At 53.0% G+C, this 22,900-nt stretch overlaps 6 protein-coding genes across 6 annotated transcripts; 3 read left to right on the forward strand and 3 right to left on the reverse strand.

The window, feature by feature from the left end:
* Window positions 1-14: 14 nt before the first annotated feature.
* Window positions 15-497, reverse strand: UMAG_04804 (uncharacterized protein; the record flags this gene model as incomplete). The annotated part of the gene is made up of 2 exons (XM_011393364.1): window positions 15-312; window positions 355-497. The coding sequence occupies 2 exons, from the start codon at window positions 495-497 to the stop codon at window positions 15-17; spliced, it is 441 nt and encodes a 146-aa protein (XP_011391666.1).
* Window positions 498-726: 229 nt separating this feature from the next.
* Window positions 727-4,671, forward strand: UMAG_04805 (uncharacterized protein; the record flags this gene model as incomplete). The annotated part of the gene is made up of 8 exons (XM_011393365.1): window positions 727-877; window positions 926-1,005; window positions 1,078-1,120; window positions 1,201-1,343; window positions 1,373-1,492; window positions 1,583-1,821; window positions 1,909-2,307; window positions 2,403-4,671. 8 exons carry the CDS (start codon window positions 727-729, stop codon window positions 4,669-4,671), a joined length of 3,444 nt encoding a protein of 1,147 aa, XP_011391667.1.
* A 2,195-nt stretch (window positions 4,672-6,866) lies between these two features.
* Window positions 6,867-10,679, forward strand: UMAG_04806 (uncharacterized protein; the record flags this gene model as incomplete). Its single annotated transcript, XM_011393366.1, has 1 exon — window positions 6,867-10,679. One exon carries the CDS (start codon window positions 6,867-6,869, stop codon window positions 10,677-10,679), a length of 3,813 nt encoding a protein of 1,270 aa, XP_011391668.1.
* A 396-nt stretch (window positions 10,680-11,075) lies between these two features.
* On the reverse strand, window positions 11,076-14,687 carry UMAG_04807 (uncharacterized protein; the record flags this gene model as incomplete). Its single annotated transcript, XM_011393367.1, has 1 exon — window positions 11,076-14,687. One exon carries the CDS (start codon window positions 14,685-14,687, stop codon window positions 11,076-11,078), a length of 3,612 nt encoding a protein of 1,203 aa, XP_011391669.1.
* A 3,424-nt stretch (window positions 14,688-18,111) lies between these two features.
* UMAG_04808 (uncharacterized protein) lies at window positions 18,112-20,250 on the forward strand (the record flags this gene model as incomplete). The annotated part of the gene is made up of 1 exon (XM_011393368.1): window positions 18,112-20,250. The coding sequence occupies one exon, from the start codon at window positions 18,112-18,114 to the stop codon at window positions 20,248-20,250; it is 2,139 nt and encodes a 712-aa protein (XP_011391670.1).
* A 442-nt stretch (window positions 20,251-20,692) lies between these two features.
* Window positions 20,693-22,519, reverse strand: UMAG_04809 (uncharacterized protein; the record flags this gene model as incomplete). The annotated part of the gene is made up of 1 exon (XM_011393369.1): window positions 20,693-22,519. One exon carries the CDS (start codon window positions 22,517-22,519, stop codon window positions 20,693-20,695), a length of 1,827 nt encoding a protein of 608 aa, XP_011391671.1.
* Between the last annotated feature and the right edge of the window lie 381 nt (window positions 22,520-22,900).

Here is a 22,900-nt window from a genome sequence, read left to right on the forward strand (position 1 = left end):
AAATTTTGTACCACTCAATGATGTCCTGTCCGTCTGTCAATCAAGCCTTCGTGCTGACCTGCAGCGTGAACATCTTCTTCACTGTCACTCATCTTTGCGCCAAAGCGCGAGTGAGCTGCAGGCGCAAATTTGAATTGCCAGCTTGCCGCCATCTTCGTTAAGAAATCTTGGCTAGGATCGAACGTAGAGGATTTCTGCTGCTCATCTAGCTCAGTGTGCTTCATCTGCACGTGTGAAGGGTGCAATAGCGCAGCTACCGTCCATGACGTTGTCGCCTCTAGCATCGAAGCTTTTGTCGTTGTTCCCGTGCTACTGATGCAGTGACAAAGCATACAGTCTTAGTCTGGCACTGACCCGCCCGGCTTCGTTCTCAGTCCATTTGACGCCATGAATTCTTGCTTGTCAGCACTGCCAGCAGGAAAACGAGGCTGCATCTTGACCCACATCTCGCCGGTTGTTTTGTCTACGGCCGCGATACGCGGATCTATCCTACTCATGCTGCAAGTTGCCTACTCGCGACATCCTTCCTGGTGCCTTATTAGACAGTCGAGATTATGGACATTCCTTCAAATGTCTCTTTTCCCTTTTAGCTTCCAACCTACCCGCTTCTTCTACAACAAGACCTGACAATTTCGTATTACCTCGGATGGAAAAGATTTACGTTCCTTGTTGCATCAGTACTCCATTTTACAAAGACGCTTCCTCCAATAGCCACTCATATCAGTCATGGCCAGCCTGGAAGGTCGCCGCTCGTGCAGATTTTGGTATGCTTCCCTGTGTAGCCTGCAAATGGCGCATTCCATGGCGATGCTTATTGACGAGCACAATTTGTTTGCTTACACGTTACTTTACTTGTGCTATTGTGGTTCGCAGCCGGGTAAGGAAGATGAAGTGGGTACTTCCGAATACGACTGAAAAGCTGTAGATATCGAGTACCGTGCTGACCTCGAGTCATCTTCTCATTTTTCATACACTACCACATATTTTTCAACAAGGTGTTCGGGAGTAAGTGCACATGGCCTTGCTCACTAGCCCTACGTGTGTGTTGCCTTTCTGACTTTTGCTCCTTGCCCACAGCAACGGCCCTGGTGTAAGACTTGCAAGGAGAGGAACAAGCTTTGTGAGTGGAAAAAAGTCCCCTGCAACCACGAGCACTCACTGGGCTGATCATTCTTCCGTTTTTGTTGACTCTGTCCATAGGCATCTACGATACCGGCGCGACAAATGTTAAAAGGCAGGAGACAGATGTCCAGCTTACCATCAAGAGCACGCCTCCTACGCTGCCTTTTCCTGGTCCCTTTCAAGACACCACCTTATTTCATGAGCTTCTCACTCTGTTCACAGTGAGTAGCAAACTTGATCAGATACTCAGAATAAGCAAGACTCCCTGACGTCGAACGAGTTTTTGCATCTAAATACAGACCCGATGGGATGGAAACGTAGAAAGCGTGACAACGGGGGTGGATGCTTCAGCCAAAAGCCAGAACTCAGTGTTTGTCATTGACGTGGGTACCCCGAGACAGCTCTGAATCGTGTGTCTCATTCTATGGCTCACGTATGGGTCGCACTCTATCTCTAACAGTATCAACATGGACTCTCTCAAATTCTCAGGATGACTGTCGATTCACTCGTAGGTACCATCCTGCGACAATGTTCTGTCCGTCAGTCGAATAGTGCTGACCGCCTTCGTGAAACTGCATGCCTGTATTCATACACACAGGTTATTAGATCTTTGCCCTTCGCAGAACGCCTTCAAGCGTCAATTACTCTATCTCGCTTTGATAAAGTGGACGACGGCAGAGTGGCTGACGATTTTCACCAGTAAGTCGAACGCTCGCACAAGTACTAGGTGGAGCAAAAAACTGACCTTGCCATCCATTCTCTGTTACTTGCTCATCAATGTTGCAGACACGTCCCGTACGTTGCACAACGAGAGCGCACATACTCCGATGACCAGCGTATGAGACATCCAGAGATTCACGACTTAGGCTTCAACAGCCATCCATTCCTTGCATTGATTGTCTGTCGAACCAAATTTTTCGGGGATATTGATGAAAAGGCCCACGACAAATTGCTGTACGATGCCGTTCTCATTGCTGGCCTCGGGGCAAAAGAGTTTCTTTCTCAAAATTCATGGTGCGCCCAGAAACAGGCGCATGGACTACCGAATCTGGACGAGCTTGTGCGAAGGACGACCTACACGCTCTACGGAATCAAGCTTGGCTTGCTCAAAGTCTCGCAACTTCACGTATGCACACAATGCATGATGGTCCTGGCATGGCACGAGCTCACGCATGGTCTTTTACGGTAAGCTTTTCCTTCATCCACTATCTACTAGACACAATATTGCGGTCAGTATTGACGAAGGCCTTCCAATTTCATTGGTATTGACACGTTGACAGACGAGCGGCCACCTGGTGGACGATCATTTGTGAGATCATCCTCAGAATCCGTGCAATCACGGATCAAGGAGAAAGAAGCGTAGAGGTTCACATCAACGGCGTCGACTTGGACCTCATCGTTGGCGAAGAGCTCAAGAACATGCACACAATTGCGCGACTTATTCTCGTTTGGCTAGAATTGTATTTGGGGCCTTTCCCCACGGACACTTGGCTCGGCTGTTGTGCAAGGGACTTGCAGGCCAGTGAAAGGACGTCTTCGTGGATTCTAGAGCTAGATGACAGGAGTGGCAAGATTTCGACCACTGAGTCGTACAAGAGGGAGTGGACGCTCCTCAGCAACATCGAAAGGGTCATTGGTGGCCTTACAGAAAGCTACAAATTTTGGAAAAGCAACAAAGGCCTCACCGAAAACCGCACGCTGGCCACCACAATGCAGGATGATGCTACGTGGAGAGTATCGAGCATCCTGTCACAGTCCAGGCTCTTGAATTCGGGCACCGGCGGAGCAGCAACGTCGGAGCACTCGTCTGCTGCTGCGCTCATCTCTCTCACTGCGTTGCTCGCGTGTTTTCATGGACAACACTCTCCAATCTCGATCAGCGCGCAAGGTGTCGATAACATCGTCAAGGTCTGCTCAACCATCACGCTTCAACTTCGAGACGCGTTCGGCGGCTCGGAAAACACTTCGGGCTCGGTCAGATCAAGTGGTGGTCACGAAACAGGACGCTGTTCGGCGTGTGCTTCCTACTTCATTGACACGCTGGATGGCAACTGTATTGCGCTCACGATGATCGAAACGATTGCGCTTACGTTCGAGCTCTTGCTGGCGCACACGGATTCGGATCGAGTGACCATACCAGCGGATTGGTCCGAGGAGGTGAATTTGTCAGTAGGAGCACAACAGACGGTGACTGAAAGGCTAGGAAATATTTTGGGCATTATCAGCACCATCAGGGAATGCTTCGACAACATCCTCAAGCAAGGAAGGAGGCCTGGTCAGATTATAAGGATGCTGGACCGAATGCAGGAACAAATTGAGAATCTTGGGATTCAGCCGGATGTTTCTTTTGCTTTCGATGTCGCTTTTGCACAAATCGAAGCCGATCCTTCACTTGGAGAAAATGCGAAGCTCCAAAAGAAAGTAGGCAAGCATCTAAAGTCGTACGAAATGGATCATCTGCATTGCTCCTCTATCGGCATATCTACAACTCCGAGTTTCGAGGGGAGGGGACAGTGGCTTCCAGCCTCGTGCCAGACGTCGAGTTTGGGACAGCCGATCACTCTTGACGCTGCTTTTCCTACACCGCCGTCCATTCACACAAACTTTACATCGCAATCTAAGGGGTCTATCGCACATGGCCCCGGCCCAATCTCGATATGGCGACACGATTGTCCAGGACCAGCCAATCCCCAACTCCTAGCCGGTTGCAACAGTGGAAGTTCCTACGCCAGAAAGGATCGTTTCCCGATCCACGAACAAGCCAGCCATGCATGGCGAGAAGGAAACCCCACGGATACACCGCCAATGTTGGCTCCAGCACCTGTAAGCTGCGAAGGAGTTAGTGTTGGCTCTGACCATTCATCACGGAACCCTGCTATGACTGCCACAATGTTCGACGAGACCATGCTACAGCAGATGCAGACTTATTCGATGGATCTGGGTTCCTCTCGCAGTGCACAAGGTGGGTGTCATGGCCGAGGCGGCACGACGCTACGTCTCGAAGGCCTTTTGCCGTGCGTGAGAATCGATTCTAGGCTAGGTCACGAGGCACAAATGGATCCAGAACAACAAGCATGGGGCCGCAGCGAGGCAACCACATCGCAGACAGAGGTGTACCAACGCAGCTATGATGCTTCTACCGATGTCCGATCCTCCAAAAGAGCTCGAATCGAACAGCAGAATCCTGGATGGCCACACGAACAACAAATGTGGGCTGCACAGGAAGATCTGAGCGGCACAACCGGTGTTATACGTGTCAACGAGGTGTTGCCAAGTAGGTTGCAATCGTTTCGCGCAAGTGCGAACTCGGCAGTCGAAGCATTGGCGTCAATCCAAGGCATTCAACCGTTGACTGACGAGATGTCGACAGGCGGAGCTGGGAGTTCGCTCTTGATGAGGGGAACTCGGGAAGGCGAAGGAAGGACTAGTGGAGTGGCCTTGTCCAACTTGAGCCTTACAACTAACCAAGAAAGGGGTAAGGAATATTACGATGACCACGAGAATGACACCGAGTGCAGGGAAGAAGAAGAGGATGGAGAGGGCAACTAAGTTAATCAGACGATCAAGTCGAACGACTTATGAGTCTAGTTTACCCTGCCTTCGAGCATGAAGACGCCACAAGACAAAGCCAAAAGGAGGTCGATTCGAAGCTACAGTCCCAGTCAAGAGTCTCAGCACGCATATCTGCAGACACTAAGCTGTACGAAGAACGAGAATGAAAACAAATTTGTTTCCGGATTGCCTCATTCTTAGCTTCCACGTTCTTTGACGATTGTACGTCCTGTGTAGAACCTTGTGCTTGGTTGTTTCTTCTGCGAAGGGGTTGAACCTTTCCGTCTTGAGTGGAGCTACTGGTGCTTTGAAGTCTGTAAATTGGTGCAGTTGCTGGTGGCATCGGCGTATGCGCACCTCGAATCGAGCTTGCGCTTGAGCATAGTCGAAAGTTGTGAGGCAAATCGAGAGGCACCGTGGATGGCCGAGACTTGAGAGCTTGAGCATAACGGTAGCTGACATCGGCAATCTCTCTTTTTGTGGTAGACAACGGGCTGCAGCTTGGCAAGTGAACAGTCGTCAGTGTGCGCAAAAGTCCCGTGAGTCGAATCACGAATGGCGCGCGCTGCAAGAATTTTCGGAAATCTCTTCTACGCATTGGCGTCGTTGTGCAGAGAGGTCTTTGTCTTGCTTGACTTCTTGCCAGTCAGAGTGTGGGGGAGAAAGCATCCATACCGTGCAATGCAAAGGCGCTTCGGGTGCGTTTGAAACGATAGCGCATGACAGGGTTGTGTGGTCGAGCTGAATTGTCGGTGCTTCCCATCTCTCATCCCGACTCGGCTCTTCCTACTTGTCTCATTCCGTGCTGTTTCGTGTTTGTTTAATCGTGAATCATTAATGTTGTTGTTTGGTTCATTTGGCGCGGATAACCTTCGGTGCTTGGTTGCAGAGTTCCGGGTACTCTGCAAGCGTGGTTACGGGCCTGGAAGTGACCTTGCCTTTCTCACTTGACCAGTCACATAGTGTGCCTCGTTGCCGTTCAGCCGAAGAAAAGGCGAAATTGGAAAGCGCAAAGTTGCGTTGATATATAACCGAATCGTGAACTGGGCGCAAACCCAGTTTCTACGCCGGACTTGCCGCTTGGGTCGGTTGGCAGGTTGGGGTGATACTCGAAAGTCGCAAGACCGGACAGCTGCGTGGAGCGAACGGAATCGTCGGAGACGGAACATCTATTCGTGATTGTAGACTCGAGTGACGAAAGAGGTCAAGCAGATAGACGGGCGTTCATGCTTGTCCTTGGGATTTGTTCGATCATCGGACCCTGCGATTCAGTCAAGGAGACAGAGAGAGAGAGAGAGAGCTTGCTTCTCCAGGCGCTGAACTGCCGAAGCCGAATTCAATTCACGATTGTCTTCCTCGTGTCTCTACTTTGCAACCCCACACCTGTTTTCAGCGCGTCACTTAGCAGCATCCTCTCGGTCGTACCCCGCTGCTGTTCACGATTCTTGATTTGTGCTTGGTATGTAGGTTCATCTCGCTATGCTACCACCATCCCTCTTGTCCTTTTCCCACACTACACACGCCACCTAGTGAGAAGGTTATATCGTTGTTCGATTTCAGGCCTCCACAATTCCATTGGCTTTCGGAACACCCGCTCGAGCGTTTGACGCAACGTTGCGCTTCCCATTCGTTGGCGAACACTCGTATACGACTTCACATCCGCTTGTTGGCGCTCCTTCCGACGACACTTTCTCCCGTGGTGTGATTTAAGACTGCACCGATCCGTCGCAGCACCTTGCAACCAACCTCATCTCGTCACACGCTCTTCGTCGGCGCACATCAACAAGCGAAGCTTAGAGTCAAACTTCATATGCTTCGAAACACCGCCTCCTCGCGCCACCACCACAATTTTGTTTGTCCATTCAATAACAACTTCCGGATAGCTTCACTTCTTTTGGTTCCCGTCCAACTTTTCCAAGTGCGCTTACCAGCAATTGAGACAGCGCTTTCTCGTTCGGCCCTTCCATAACACGACTCAGCATCCCGAGCCGACTGTACACGGCTCTTGCTCCTTAAGTCTTGGAACGGACACTTTCTTGCTCTCGACTATCGAAAACCTTGCCAGTCCACTTTGAACAGCGCCGGCAATGGTACCGCGACCATTGGCAGCTGCTTAGATCCCCTCCTATTCTCGTTTTCGGCGACTGAGCTAGCTACTTGCACTGTCACAGACCCTCGTCACGTCTCCCATCATGACGAGTTCTGCTATGATGGCTGCTGCCGAGACGCTGGCATCCGTCGCGTCTGCGGGCCCGTCTAGTCCAGCCAAGGATAGGCTCGCCTCGTCTTCCAAGTCACAAGCTAGAAGGTCTGACGCTTCCGAGCCAGCACCCGAGCCCAAAAAGCGCACTCGTCCTGTCAGCGCCTGTGAGGCCTGTCGTGCCAAGAAAGTGCGCTGTTTGCTCTCACCCGATGCGCCTGTCTGCCAGAATTGCCTTGCATCCGGCAAAGAGTGTCTTTTTAGAGTCGACGATCTCGCGCCCGCGCTCAGAGCTGCTCGTTTCGCTCACTGCGGGCCCCCAAGCGCCAATGCAAGGACCATAGCCTTCAAAAAGAGCTCGAAAGCCACTCCTCGCAAGTCGCGTGAGGACACAGACGAATCTTCGAGACCCAAACCACTCAAGCGTAAAAGGTCAGAAGCAGAAAGCGAAGCTTCAGATTCAAAGGATAAGGATCCACAACCTTCCGCCTCTTCGGCCGCTAAGCCAAAAGCCAAAGCCGTCTTTCGTTCCTTTGCCAATCCCAACAACCTCGCCGCACCGCTCCCCGTGCCAGCCACTCCGACGTACATAAAAAATCTGTCCTTCACGTCTTCGACCATGGCTTCACCACCGTCAAAGCATACCCATACCCACTCGTCCCGAATACCTTCTTCTTTCTCTTCAGCATCCAGACGGCGTTCAGAGTCGGCCTCAACACACAACGCTTCTACCGTCAGAGACACATCCACAATCGCCCATTTGAACCACAGATTCAGTCATCCTGCCATCGGAGATCCGCATGGCGCATACGTCGAATCGTTTGTTCCTTCGCATGATCCTTCCCATTATGGCCACCCTGTTGATACTACAGCGGCATCTGGCTCAACTCCCGTAGGTGGCCCTTCCTTTTTCCTGCAGCAACATTCTCCAAGCAACGCAAGTGTTTTCTCCAACAGATCCGTCCGCTCCAGCACCATGTACGCCGCATCTAGACCGCTCAATCCTCCCCCCCTCGACAGCTTCCGCCCTCGACGCAAATCGTCCGCCGCCAGCCCTCGAAGGTTGCCGAATCAACTCGTGGACCCCATGTCGTTGGAGTACTATGGTCATCCATCTGATGCGACGACTGTCGACAGGTACGAAGCATTCGATCGACCTCCTCTAATCCATCGTGTCCCAAGCGGCATTACAGCAGAACCTCCTCATCGCGATGTGTCTGCAGAGCTTCGAAACGGAATCGAAAAATGGCAACGCAATGGAACTGCCAGACTAGGAGATGAGCATGAAACCACCAAGGTGCAAGTGCAGGTGCAGGAAGAACATGTCGCGCAGCCACGCCCCAAAATCGTTCTCCCCTTTTTCCGTTGGTTCGGCACAACCGCAAATACGCCTGGTTACCGCAAGATCAAGGTGGGCGTCTTGCAGGATTCCGAGGTGCCCGGCACAGATGAGCTGGCACCGGCGCTCGAAGCCAACGGTGTCGCGGAAAACGCGGCCAGCTTTGGCCTCATCGTCCGTGATGATGACCAACGTCATTCGTGCACATCAGCAAAGCCTTTGGAAGATTCGATCGTCTCACCCCATTCAGCGCAGCTGGCAAGTCCCGGCACTCGGTTCGAAAACAAAGCCTCTTCGTCCGTCACGCGCGAACTCTTCGAGATCAATCGCCCTAGGTATCCGAGGAAGGACATTCTGGAACATCTCGTCTCGCGCTTCCTCACGCACTTCAAACCTTCCTGGTGCCCATGGATAGAGGCAGAAGAGCTGAAAAATGGCGTTGAAAATGGATCCATGCCAGCCATTCTCGCCAATGCCGTGTGTGCTGTCGCGGCTCGCTTCTCGGATCGACCTGAGCTGCGAAAGGTGCCACGCAAGTCGTCTGGCGATCCTTTTAGCGAGATGGCCAAGATCCTGATCATCCCGCTGCTCTCTTTTCCTTCCATCGAGGTCATCGAAGCGCTTATCTTGCTCAGCTATGCTGAGTTTGCAGCGGGTAGTGATTCAGGTCTCTGGATGTACGTTGGTATGGCGCTGAGGATGGCTCAGGATCTTGGACTACAGCACGAGGCCAGCATTCAGAGCATTGCGAACGATAAGCAGCAGGACAAGGCTCGACTACTCTTTTGGGCCGTCATCGGGTTGGATCGCATCACCACTTTCGGAACCGGTCGTCCCGTCTCGATTCGAGAGAGCGAGATCGACACTGAGCTGCCTACGCTGAGCGAGATGAGCGATATGAAAGACGAAACCGTGATCTTTGGCCACGTCGTTCGAATCCTTATGCTCAGAGGACGAATGGGCGAGCTGCTCAACAGGCGTGAACGCGAAGAGTCGCCCATCTCGGCAGAAGAGGGCAAGCGTGATCTGACGCGCATGTGGTTTGAATTGGCTCAGAGCTATTCGGATTTGCCCGCCAACCTTCATTTCAACGTACAGACGTTCCAGAAGAGTGCTGCGCATGATCAGAGTCCTGGTTTCGTGTATTTGCATGTGCTCTTCCAATCGACCATCGGTTTGCTGGATCGACCAGCGCTGATAAAGAAGTTTACCGGCGACTCGGTCCCTTTACTGCCATCGTTTGCTCCAGCTGCGAGTGCAGCCGCTTCACGAACTATTGCCGATATCTTGACGCTCGGTGACGCATTTGACGACCGATGCATCATTGCTTCACCGTACCTGGATCAACTGGTGTTGCCTGCGGGACGATCGTTTGTGGCAGAGAGACAGGCAGCGCGCGAGGCATTGCGCAGTTTGGGTCATGGAACCACACCAGCGTCATCGAGACCACCGTCACGCGGCGCAGCTCCAAATCAACAGCACAGTCGCACGAGTCATCTTGTTTCGACCAAGTCGTACGCCGAGATCAACCTGGGTGCATGCCAACGAATCCTGCAGAAACTGCAGCAGTACTGGGCGGGTGCTTCGTGGCCGCTCCGTGCGCTCGAGCAAGAAGCTGCCGGTAATGGAGACGAGATCGATCCTCAAGCTTCGGATGAAGATGCTCAGTCTGCACCTATACGCGATATCGAGATGGTTCTCAAGTGGGCAAAGTCTCGTATTCGAAGCAAGAAGCGCTTGGAACGGTCGTCACATGCGACACCCAAGCCGGACACCATGACGCTGTCCGAACCAATGGAAGGCATGAATGGCATCTTGACGAGCAACACGGGTTCGGACGAGTTCGCATCCACGCACAGCGGCGATTCGCCGTTCGGATTGGGTATCTCGGCTGGGTTGACGTTCGACATTGATGCGTTGATGGGTAGTTGGCAGATGGATCACTTTGATCCTGTGAGCAATTTTCATGCTTCTACTTCGCTAGAGCACAGTGTCACGCCGCAGGCGGGTGCGCAGACACCGTACCCCGCCACCGCCACGAACTTGGCTGGAGGTCAGATGTATCTTTCTCCAGGAGGACGTAAAAGCTCGCTCTCAACACCCTCGCAACCGCCTCCGCCTCCGCAAGCTATGGCGGCATCTCCACATCGAACGCATAGCCGAAACACGTCGTTCTACCGTCCGCCTTCGCCTTCGCCGCCGCAGCAGGAGCAGGAGCAGGAGCAGGAGCATGCAAATCCTGCATCGAGCAACGCGCTATCGGCAGTCTCTGCGAACCATGCAGCTACACCAGGACTGTTGGACACGAGCTCGTTGGCGATCGCCGAATTCTTCTCGCACGACCAGAGCATTTGGCCGCTATCGATTCAGAATGACGACCTTGACCAGGACGCGGTCAACGTGATCGCTAGCGCTATGCAGTTGCCCACTACCGCCAGTGGCTACCTTGCGAATGCGCTGCTGTAACCCAGACATTCAAAATGCAAGTATGTGCACCATGTCCTTCATTCACGAATCGTGAATGCGGTGCGCTTGTTACTTTGCCCAGATAGACGTTTTGAGTACGTATATATGCGTGAGCAGAGCAAAGACCCATTGTGCTTGCAAAACAAAGTCCGTAGTCGTGTTCATCACATGCAATCGTCAATTTGCTTTGCTGCACGAGACTCACCGACTGCGCTTGTTTCAACTGCACGACGACTTGAAATCAATCGTGATTCACGAACGTCGGTGCAAGTTGACGCCTCAACTATATAACAAAGGGAGGAACAAAGGCGAAGGGGACGCAAGCGGAGTTGTGCAAGGATGACAAGAGGGAAAAAAGATTATCCATAGAGAGCTGGTGGAAGAACAAGCCAAGGTTCAGGGGATGGTGGAAGCATCGCTTCCGGAGCGTTTGGATGCATTGTCCGGGTTGGCAATGAAGAGCTGAGGACGTGGTGCCAAACCGTGGGTCAAGAAAGTTTTGCGTGTACGAGAGGCAGTGGAACCTTGAGGGGAGCTTGTTCGATCGATCGGCATGTCTCGAGCCTCAGAGTTGTCGAGCGACGTGATTCCAGTGGTAGCGCGTCCAGAGTTGGCGCTTGACAAACTTGCGGTCCACGCCGAAACCGCTGTATCGGCAGTGACCGATTCAAACGCTTTGACTTTCTCCTTGACACTGCTATTCGCAATTGTCGCTGTAGGCTTTCGATGGCGTTGCGGATCAGTCGAGGGGAAGAGTGGTGAGACCATCACCGGATTCAATCGTGCTCGTTTCGTAGTGAGCGGCGTGATCGAAGGTGTTTCCGAGACATTAGACCGTCGACGTGCTCCTACTGGCAAGTGACCAGCCGACAACGAGTCACTACTGTTTCTTCGCGGGGTATTCGGCGTATCTTCACCCACGTTTTCCTCCTCTGCCAGATCTTCAAGTCCGGCGTTGAGGGATGGCTGAAAGTCTTCAGGTCTCCAGACCACCGATCCCGGTGTGGATGATGCGTCGTCGCGAAGCGCTTCTGAACTCCTTACATTGCGAGGTCGAAGTAAGGTAGGCCCACGACTGAGCGCCGGTTCGCTGTCGGTGTCGCTCATCGTGCTTCCGGCGCGTGTCGAGTGGGTTCGTCGGCTGCTTCCTGTGCGCACGCGTTGAATGACATCCATGCCACGCAGTCGGGACTCGAAGTGTGACGAAGCGCCCGTGCGTGCAGATCCGATCGTTGAAAGCGATCCACTCTGCTCATGTGCAATGCAGGCTTCGGCGACAACACCTGCAGCTTCAGAGCCAACACTACGGCCCAACTCGTCGAGACCGCCTATGTACGTGGCAGGCTGATTCTCGATGCTCGAACCGGCAAACGGATCCTGCGGATGAACTTCAGACACTTGGCGCGAACGAGGTGATTCGGTGATCATTTCCAGCCCGCTCACCGGAGGCGGCGCTCGGTCCCGAATGAGTACATTCGCTTGCGGTCTTGCAGAAAATCGACCGGAAGAGGATCGTTCCATGATCGAGTTACCCATGAAACGGTCCCACCAAGTAGGACTGCGCTTCATCATGCTGTAGCCACTCTGGCGGCCATGGCTAGCGTCTGAAAAGGAAACAAGTCCGCCGGCAGAGGAGCTGGGGGCATCGCTCTTGCTAGCAGTGCTGTGCGATTGGATCGAAGGACCAGAAGAGGGGCCATCTTGCGTGTCGAGATCGGATCGACCGTCGTATGAGCGACGATCGTCGTCGTAGCTGCCATCCATCTCTCGATCTGCGAGCTTTCCGTATCCTCGTGCAACAATGCCTCCTGTTGCAGCGGCAGCGAGCATGATGCGACCTGCTCGTGCGTCTTGAGGACGATCTTCGAAGGGAGAGTACATGTCTTGTTCGTTGTTGTCCTGGTCTTGTTCATGCTGCAAACGGCCAAGGTCGCCGCTGGAGAGGTCTTGGTCGCCAACGTGAGCGTACGAGTGTTCTCGAAGGTGACCGTCATGCCACAAAGAATCCTCTACATCTTCGACGTCGTGATCGTAAGCATCATCCCCGTCACTGATGCCGCGAGGACGGAAGACGCTGTCAGCTTCATCGGCGAGCATGTCGAAGCGAGGAATGGTGTTTGTGTCGCGTTTGCCCCGACCCGCAATAATGGCGATTCTCTCACGGAAATGCGGACCTGAACCTTCCATAGCATGGCCCAGGTTGGCTGCAGCCCAGGGCGATCCCTCGCTACGTCCGCGCTTTCTGCCGTAGGCAAGGCCACCGGTCAAACCAGCAGCGTTTGTACAATGGTATGGTCGGTTATAGTCGCTCTGCATAAATCCCTTTTCCATGAGATGGCCATCATCTGCGAACTCGCCTCGTCGACGGCCTCCAAAACCAAAAAGGCCGACCGAGCCGTCACCATACCGCCGATAGTTGCTCAGAGAGCGGCGACGGTAGATTGCATAGCCGCCGCCGATGACGAGACCGACACCTACGAGGGCTCCAACGGCGGCACCAGCTTTGGCACCGGCGCCACCGTCTGAGCCACTATCATTTGTCTTGGACGAGCCATCATCACCATGAGCGTTGTTGCCAGCGGGAAAGGTAGCGGGACCTGAATCGCTACCGCTTGGGCTGCTATTACCGCCAGGTTTTGAATCGCTGGCAGGTGAGGAGAGGTCGCCGCCGGAGCTTGAGCTTGAGCCATTGGCGCTGGAACCGTTGGGTGACCCAGACGGAGACTCTGAGGATGCGGTTGTCGAGGCGGTGGTCATCTGCGGGTCCGGTGCATAGGTGGTTGCAGACCAGCTTCCGCCTGACCAGCTGCCTTTGCTGGATGCAGAGGAAGTGAGAGTGGACGCATCAAAGACAATGACGGGTGTGGGTGCTGCATTCGAACCTGCCCATCCAAACGAAATGACAATCTGTCTGCCATACGCCACAGCCGAATGTCCAAACCTGGGGCCTGGACCGCCAGTAGAATCGACCTCGGTCCAAACTGGTGGGTTGACGCTCCAGTCGAGGATCCAAGCATCACTGTAGACAGTGGAGAGATCCGCACTAGCGCCTCCTTGGATAAATACACGCTGGTTAGGAAGGCTGACAGCAATATGGCCGCGACGAGGCGAGGGGAAGAGATTTTGACGCGCCGAGAAAGTCGCGTTGGTCGAGGATTGCGTGGCAGTCTGAGACCATGATCTGGATTTGGCCGAGTAGGCATACAAATTTTGCATTGATTGAAGCTGGCCAGAGACATCGAGACCTCCGATAAGCAAGAGCGTGCCATCACTGAGCATGGTCGAAGTGGAGCCTACAAGGCTGCCAGAAGGAGGTTCGCTTACAAGCTGGAAAGAAGGTGATGACGAGGAGATGGTGGTGGTGTCGATGTTCCACTGCTCATCGAAAATGAGTCCGGAGCCATCTGCTTTTTCTCCTCCTAGAATCCAGACGGTACCTCTGGCGTTACTTTCGCTCGTGTGGTGTACCCTGCGCATTGGTTGATTCCATGAGGTAGGCACAGGCTGGTAGCTGGCTGTGCGATTGGTGGCTGGACCATCAAGATGAACGATGTAGGCTGAATCATTGCCGGTTTGGACCGGAACGATCGGGGCGCCATCACCACCAAATAGGAGGAGCGCAGAATTGTTCAGAGGTGAGATCGTGTGGAAAGCGACGGGTGGCGCAGCAGCACTGTCAATCTGTGTCGAGATGGTTTGCCATGGAGGCGAAGCGAGGGAAAAGTTGGTTGACAAATCGAGAGTGTACATCTGGCCATTGTTGGGTGCCGAGTTGTAAGTGTATCCTCCACCTGTGGTGCCCTGGGTTTTGCCGCCTTGGACGACAAAGAGAGAGCCGACGAGCGCTGATGCTTGGGCCCATCTTGCCGGAATTGTATCTGCTGTTGATTGTGCAGAGACGAGAGTGAGAAGCGGAAGTATGAGTGCGAGAAGTGAGGTGTTGCGCAGCGATGGTGGGCATCTCGACGCGGAACTCGACGGGCGAGACGATGATCGACAACCAACCATACTGCAGGCTTAACGGAAGGATGAGCTATGGCCGACGGAGATGAACTCGCTCGTCGATGCGAGCTCGGTGGTAGATATGCACCAATATGAAGTCGAGACGCAGGCTGCACGCCGGTTGGTAGGTGAAGAGGAGAAGTTGGGTGCCTCGATGCTTTCTGGCGAGTGGACGAAAGGACGTCGGCACTAGTCGTGGTGCGAGATGATGATCGAGGTAAGAAGATGTCGAACAAGCTGGGAGGACCCTGTACGAGGTGGAGAGGGTCTGAGAGCAGATGGAAGCCGTTGGAACATGAGACGGTCGGAGTTGCTAAGGCGTTACCGGTACGCGTCTCTCGGCCTTGAAACCAAAGAAAAGATTGGGCGTGCAGTGGCTTGTAGACTAACACAGCGGCCAAGTTACTAAGGGGCTGTGAGTGCTGAGAAAGGGGTAGCTCAAAAGTGTGGCGCCGTAGAGTGATGCGCCAAGCGGATGGGCTGGAGGCGCAACAAGGGAACCAAATTTGCGTGCTGCACACGAGCACGAAGAGACTTGTGCGGCGGTCAAATCCCGACCAAGCTTGATGCCGATGCAGATTCTTGGTGCAAGAGACAAGAGTGCAAGCAGAATCAGAATGGGTTTGGTAACTGGATGAGAAGCACAAGTCGCCGAAAGTGCGCTGAGAAGTGAAGATGATGAATTGATTGCAGCTAAGTTACAGCAACGAGCACAGAACCTGGAAAGTCTCAGACCAACTCACGACTTGTGACTGACACCGGAATAGGGGCTGTCTGCAGAAGGTGAGTCGTGAGGTGTTGACAGGTGTCGTGTGTTATTTTGGGGTGTTTTTCCATTCACGATTTGATTTCATTTCGCTCAGCGTAGCAAGTTGGACTGTGACAGTGTAGCTTCTTGTTGCTAAAGAGGCTATAGAATCATCGTCATGAACATCATTATTTTGTTTAGCTAGCTGACTCTTTCGATCTTCCATTTCAGCTCATGTAGCCTTGGTTCAGACTTTGAATATGATATGCCTGATAGATCCTCGTACGACCTGGACTGTACAAGTACGTCTAGGTGTAACTTCTACCGACTCTTGACGCGTGGTCTGAAACACGTAGTGAGTCCGAATTGGGAAACAATCACGAATTCCCAATTCCCAATTCCCAATTCCCAATTCCCAATTCCCAATTCATTCGAGTGAGTTGGCACTCACCACTCGTCACTCGTCACTGTGGATTTTCTTTCCTTTGCAAAAAGTTCAAATGCGGGTTCATGGCTCGTTTGGGAGGCAGCCCACAAGGCTACCTTGGCCCGTAGACCAAAGTTTTGATTAACCGCGTCTACAGGATAAAGATGAGCATGCTACAGATGTGGCTCATTACATCGAGGATGAATGACTCTTGTGTCTGGTGGGCATTGGTGTTGGTCTAAAGCACGGGAATGATTTTCCGGCGGGTAGCCTGCACCCCTGATTATGGTTTAGAGGCACTAGAGCAGAGGCCAAGTCAAAACGTGTCAAGAACTGCAGACTCGTGACTGTTATGCGATCTGAGCGTGAAGTATTCGAGTGTTTTTCTCTCGGTGCTCTCAATCGTGATCCACAGATTCACGACTTCATGTCGTGTGTGTTGCTCGGGTTTGCCCCTGAGTGACGTTGAGCGATGCGCGATTGCGCCTCGTTTCATCTGCAGCATCGCCCAACGATCGTGGATACACAGAAAAGCTTGTCATCGCATCGGCACAGAGTGTTTGTCGACGATCATCTCGTCATCATCCAGAACAAGACTCGTCATGCCCGAAATAAAGCTCATGTTATGACGTGGATGTACTCTCGAGAAAAGCTCCTATTGACTTTCCATTGGACCGGCCAAAGAAGCCATTGATGTTCACAGCTCATGCAATTCCAAGCCTGCAGTTGTAAGGAGTCCTTTAGCTTAAGTTGACTCGGCTCTCTCTCCGCTCGTCTGCACTCCAAGCCCACAGAGAGCAGACTCGTAACTAGTATCTCGTGAACATCACCGCTTCGGCTTACAGCGTTTATCAATTCCAGTCTGCATGGAGCAAAGGCTCGCTCCTCTACCGTGAAAACGCTCCACTTTTGTTTGTGGGGATGAGCGTAGGGACGAGCGCAGTCTTTCAACCAACGTCACCGACATGCGTACACTGTCGAGTTGATCAGACAATTCACCCAGTCACGAGTGTCGCACTTGAGGAGGAGCATGGTTACATTTGCATTCAGCGTAGAATCAACTGCTTCGGGCTTAAATTTTCTCGATTTACCGCATTTTTTTTATATTTCTTAAGGCTCCGCTGCAAAATTCAAAGCAACTGCACAGCGTGAGAATCACCAGGGTCCAAGTCGTGAGTCTCGTAGCTAGCTTAACTTACCAGTGTCGATGAAGCCTTGAACGCAGAGCATGTCTGGCACCTTCCTTTTTTGACAGGTTCACGTTCGTCGTTGCACAACAGCACAGCGTTTGGCCCCTGAATAGTGAATCTACCAGCACACACAACAAACTTCAAACCTAGCTAGCTCATTTTTAAGCTGAGCTTCACTTCTTGTCCCTCCTCCTCATCCTAGATCTTGCCTATACTCTCGTCCTTTCTCTCCCCGCCCCATTCTCGAGCTTCTCATACTCACACACCTGCTACCTATTTCTATCTCCGCGCTGTCAGCCTTCTGCGGCTTCTTGTGTTGCGCTGCAACTTTCAGCGTCCGCATCCAGATCTCTTCTTGTCTCAACTCCTCCATCATCTTTTATCCTCTGCCTTTTGCCTCGTCAATTTTTCGGTCCGCATCTACGTCTGCATTGATTCTAATTCTTGCGCAAATTCGCCTCGATCGGCAGCTCCTTTGTTGTTTCTCCGCCTCGCAACCCTGTCTCGCTCCTGCAGCCGTTCCTGCCAGCCTCGTTTCATCTTAGATCCTCCCTCTTGAATTTCATCCTGCATCTTCCGTCGCTCAGGCTCGCCAGATAGACAATCAGACCTTATCCTGACCTCCGAATTGCATCGCAGAGGCGCTTGGCTTGCCTCCGCATCTGTTTCTTTCTATACATCAGACTTCGATTCGATTCAGTCTTCCTCCAGCCGGTCCTGCCGGTGTCTTTGATCTGCAACGGCGACTGCTTAGCAAACTTCGTCACATAGTATATACCTCGCATTTACTGGCATCAACGCCTTGTGGCCTCCCCTCTTGCTCACCATACCATCACGACGGGGACCGCCACCAGAAATCTGTTGCATCTCTCCCACTTTTTTCCCAACTTGCGACTATTGTACGTCTCTGTCTCGTTCTTTAACAAGCGCCGCCAGTTCAACATATTCCATTGCTTCAAGCATCGCCTTCCTTGATCACCACTACTACGACCGCAGACCGTAGTCAATCGACATAGCCCTCGTAATTACCCCATTTCCTGCAACCTCGTTGCAGCCTCTACAGTCATGGACAGATTTGATGTTATCAATTTCGCCGATCTTTCCGGTCCAAACGGCGGAGAATGGGTCAGGATCGGCGGTGGAAGCTTCGGCGTAGTCTTTAAGGGCGAATATCTGGGTACCGAAGTTGCCATTAAAGAGGTTCTCCCGAACAACACATACGACGTCGAAAAGTACTTTGAGCGCGAATGCGTTCTCATGAAGGAGGCGCGTCATCCCAACATCGTCCAATACATCGGTCTCACTAAGAGCCCCGGTCCAGATGGAAGGATCTACATCATCTCGGAATTTGTCGGCAGCAATGTTCGATCCTACATCGCAGATAAGAGCAAGCCCTTCCCATGGCGCTTGCGTATGAGCTTTGCCATGGACATTGCCCGTGCTCTCGCCTATTTGCATGCTCGCAACTGCATGCACCGAGATCTCAAAGGAGAAAACCTCCTCATCACTGCCAACGAGCGTATCAAGGTTTGCGACTTTGGCTTTGCCCGTATCGCAGCGCGCAACGAAGAAGAAATGCGTCGAATCAGCTACTGCGGCACAGATGGCTACATGTCACCAGAGATTCTGCTTGGTGTCGATTTCAGCTTGCCCTCGGACGTGTTTTCGCTCGGTGTCATCTTTGCCGAGATCGCTTCTCGCCACCTTGTCGATTCGTACACGTTCAAACGCGTCATGCCTACATTTGGATTGGATGCAGACGAGGTGCGCGAGATGGCATCCGAGGGCTGCCCCACAGCTTTCATCCAGCTTGCGCTCGACTGTGTCGCAGAAGATCCACGTGACCGTCCCGATATGCGCCAGGTGGTATCTAGACTGCGCGACATTGAGCGCGAAGTGCTCTTGCGCGAAGAAACCGAGAACCGCTATGCTATTGGCAGTGTGCGGGGCGCCACGATTCAGTCAATCATGGGTACCAAAATCAAGCGCGCTGCTCCACCAAAATTGCCCAGCTTCAACGGTGCTCTCAAGCTCAACAGCTCGTACTCGAATGCCGGTTCGGATGACAGCGGCGATGAGATTGAAGAGGCGCTCGCTGCGCTCGAAAAGGTCGGTGTGGAGCCCGATGATGCCAGATCGCCAGTCACCATCAAGGGTTCTAGCACGCTCAAGGTCGCTGGTCACGGCAATCCGTGGTGGAGCGAAGATGTGCCAGACGCGCTTCCCAGTATCAATCGCAGCTGGCTGGCTTCTCCGGGTGCTGCTGCCGAAAGAATTCGTCACGAGTCTGAGGCTGGCTTGCTCGAAGGGGCCGACTACGCCGAGAGCGATTATAGCACTTCGGTCGTACGCTCCTCCAAGATGACGCAGAGGCATGCGCCTCTGGCCATGCTCGAGGAACGCGCTTCCACGTTGTCTGTCAGGACGCTGCGCCAAGGTGATTCTCCTCTTCTTATCCCAACTCGACGTGGCTCGGCGGATGTTCTGGCTGCTCGAAGCGGCTCAAACGACGCATCCGCCATGCAGTCGTACATGACTGCGCGCACGCACCGACCTGATCCATCCATGGCACTTGCCACCATCGCCTCGGTCAGCTCAGGTCTGAACGAGCCCATCCCCATCTGCCATCGCTTTACGCTGGTCAAGAACGGAACGCGTCGACCTAACAACGTAGTCGCTGCAGCACAGCAAGCCATGGCGAGTAGCAGTACCCACCAGCACCCACCCCCTCCGGTCAGCAGCTACTACCCTTCGCTCGTACCTCCTGCCGTTATGCTGAGCAACGCGCTGGCCAAGTGCTGGGTTTGCGGTAAACGCATTGGCTGGAAACCTTTTATGGATTGTGACGACTGCCCCTACAAGACGCACGTTGTGTGTGCAGAACTCGCGCCGCCTACATGTCAAGACCTCGCGATTCCTCTCAGCAGCGCAGTGGGCGGTGGCAGCGTACAGCCAATCCTGTCACCCCTCAATGCTTCGCGTCGCAACTCAAAGGCGAACGATATCGTTTCGTGCCGTCGCAGTTCCAAAGCAGCCGACGTGGGCGATCAGAGAGAAATCTCGGCCGCAGCAGCTGCCTTGCGTAGAGCGTCTCTCGCGGATTCCAACGACGAACCAAGTTCGCCACAGATCGGTAAAGCCAAAGCCAAGAAAAAACTCTTTGGCGGTTCTTCAGCTGTCAACAAGAGCGCCGTCCGCGCCTGACACATTTTTTATGTCGATCTCTCTTTTTCTCACCACCTTCATCCGTGATTCACGATTCTGTTGACTCTCATTTCTTTTAGCATCCCCGCTTTCCCGTACTTGACGACCCAGCTTACAGCTTCTTGACGACAAGGTCTGTCCCGACCATTTCACCAACGTGCAACTTTCTAATGCTTGTTTGCGTCTCTTCTTCTCAACATCACCGCATTTGTACTCGCTCACATTCACACATTCAATGGCATTCACGATTGGTTCGTTTCTCAAATTCAATCGGTTGCTTCGGCGCTGCTCAGTCTCAGACGAAGGCTGCGACTTCTGGTCGAGGGTGTAAGGGTGTGCGTGGTCTGATTACATGAACTGACGGCTTTGCTAGAACGTCAACGGAAAAGAGCAGGGTCGCTGAAAAGGATGAAATGTGAGCGGGAGCGTAATGGAAGCTGTTTTACTTGGCTCCTGCACGTCGGGCCTTACCGGGCCTTTTGGCAGCGCCACTCTTCTGCTTGGGCCGGAAGCCTGCCTTGCCACTGGGGACTTTGACCTTGCTACCCCTTGCGCCTCTCTCGGGACCGACTGTAAAGTCGTTGGTGGACTCGGCGGTGTTGCTCTTGGAATACTTTTTCTTGCCACCAAACCCGTACTTTGCATCACGCGCGGACCTGGGCATCTTGGATTTGCCGGATGCGGCTCGACCTGCCTTACCGAGAGCTGGCTTCTTAGCAGACCTCTCTGCATCGCCACCACCAATCGCTTCTTGCAAACGAACATCGAATTCATCCGCACCACCATCTTCGCCCTCGATGTCACCGTGTTTGCGTTTGAGTCCCTGGATACGTGCGTTGAGCTCCTTCTTGTTTCGGATTCGTTCCTGAAGCTTTTCCACCTGCACTTTCTTGCCAAACTTCTTGAGCTCGCGTTGCTTCTTGGCGGCTTCACTTGCCTTGATCGCAGCCGATTCATCGAGCAGCTTCTGACGGATGCGTTCCATGTGCTCGTCAGTCTTGACCATTTCAGCAAAGTAGTCGGCCGGACGCGTAAAAGGCGTTCCAGAGGCTTGAATGAGTTTCTTGCCTTCCACAGCGGCGTGCAGCGCTTGCTTGTAGAAGGCAAGTTCACGCTCCAGGTCATTTTCCGCGTCAGTAACTTGGGATGAGACCGAGATCGGGTAGGTGATGCGCATAGTTTCGATCCACGCAAGCTTGGACGACGACGAAGGAGAGTCGAGTCGGATGTCTTCGTAGATGCGACGCAGAGCAGACTCGTTGTTGATCTTGATGCGTTGAACGCGTGATGCTTTGGCTTGCTCAGAGAGTTCAACGTCGTCGGGAAGGTCTTCGTACGCGATGGGTTCTTCATCCTCATCTTCTTGCTCGTTTTCCTCGTCTTCCTCGTCGTCTTCCTCGTCGTCGTCAGATGCTTCGACGGGGACAAGACCGCTTCGTGCGATCGACGCGGCCAGAGTGTCTCCGTTGGCATTGGGGACAACGCGAGGAATTTCATCCTCCTGCTCTGCTGCAAGCTCCTCAGAATCACTTTCCTCGTTGTCGTCGTCGTCGTCGTCGTGTTCCAACGCCTCATCGCTATCGTTTTTGTTCTCCTCGTCTTCGTCGTCTTCATCGTCATCGTCATCGTCATCCTCTTCCTCTTCGCCAGCGAGCTCATCTAGCGCAGCCATGTCTACCTCATCGAGCCCGTCATCGCCAAGCGCAGCCATCAGTCGCTGCATGCCCTTCTCAGACACATCCTGTCCCTCTTCTAGATCCGACTCGTCGTCGTCTTCTTCGTCCTCTGCTACATCCTCCTCTGCTTCCTCCTCGGAATATTCTGCGACAATAGGTTGAGCAGTAGCCAAAGCCGAAGTGGGTTTTCGCGTCAGCTTTGCATGGCTAGCGGGTAGCTTGGTGGGAGAATCAGCTTCGCGCTTCGCTGACGAAGAGCTCTTCTTGGACGATGTGGGACTGGCCTTGCTCGGTGTGGAAGTTTTCTTTGGAGTCCTTGATTTGGAGGGAGAATCGGATGGCGAAGTGGTCTCTTTCTCTTCAGCCTGGACGGAAGTAGCAGGCGCAGGCGCAGCTTTTTTGGCGGAAGCTTTTGGAGTCGAAATGCTGTTTCCCTTCTTCAAAGGTGAGGGAGTCTTGATCTTGGTGCCGGTGGCGCGAGCCTGTGCTCTGGTCATGCGATTTGGCGTTGATACTGGAGACGCAGCAGGAGTACTGCTGCTGCTGCCGTTGGCAGTTGCGTTCTTTTTCGTCGATTTCGGTGTTGCCGCCATGATGATGTCTTGTTCAACACAGTGGCCACTAGCAAGCGTGATGGTTTCTGATGTGTGGAAGGCGAAGACAACAAGAATCAACCTCGACAGAGACCAAGGCGTTCTCCACACCCATAAAGAAAAAAGAGCTGGTCGAGGAGAAAAAAGTAAAATTTCAAAAGCACGTCGAATCTGTCTGATTCCGGAACGTGGAATTTGTCTGAAGGTTGATTATGTCATACTGTGTAACCATCCATGCGCCGTCCGTTCTCCACGTGCCCGATTCGATTGAATGTTACATCCAAACATCATTAGTGGACGCTGAAAATTCGTGATCCGAGTCGTGAGTCACGAGTCAGAGTTTCGGGATGAATCACAGTCTCGGCCAAAGCGGCGATGAAT

Source organism: Mycosarcoma maydis, chromosome 17 (assembly GCF_000328475.2).
Source record: "Mycosarcoma maydis chromosome 17, whole genome shotgun sequence".
Classification (NCBI taxonomy): domain Eukaryota; kingdom Fungi; phylum Basidiomycota; class Ustilaginomycetes; order Ustilaginales; genus Mycosarcoma; species Mycosarcoma maydis.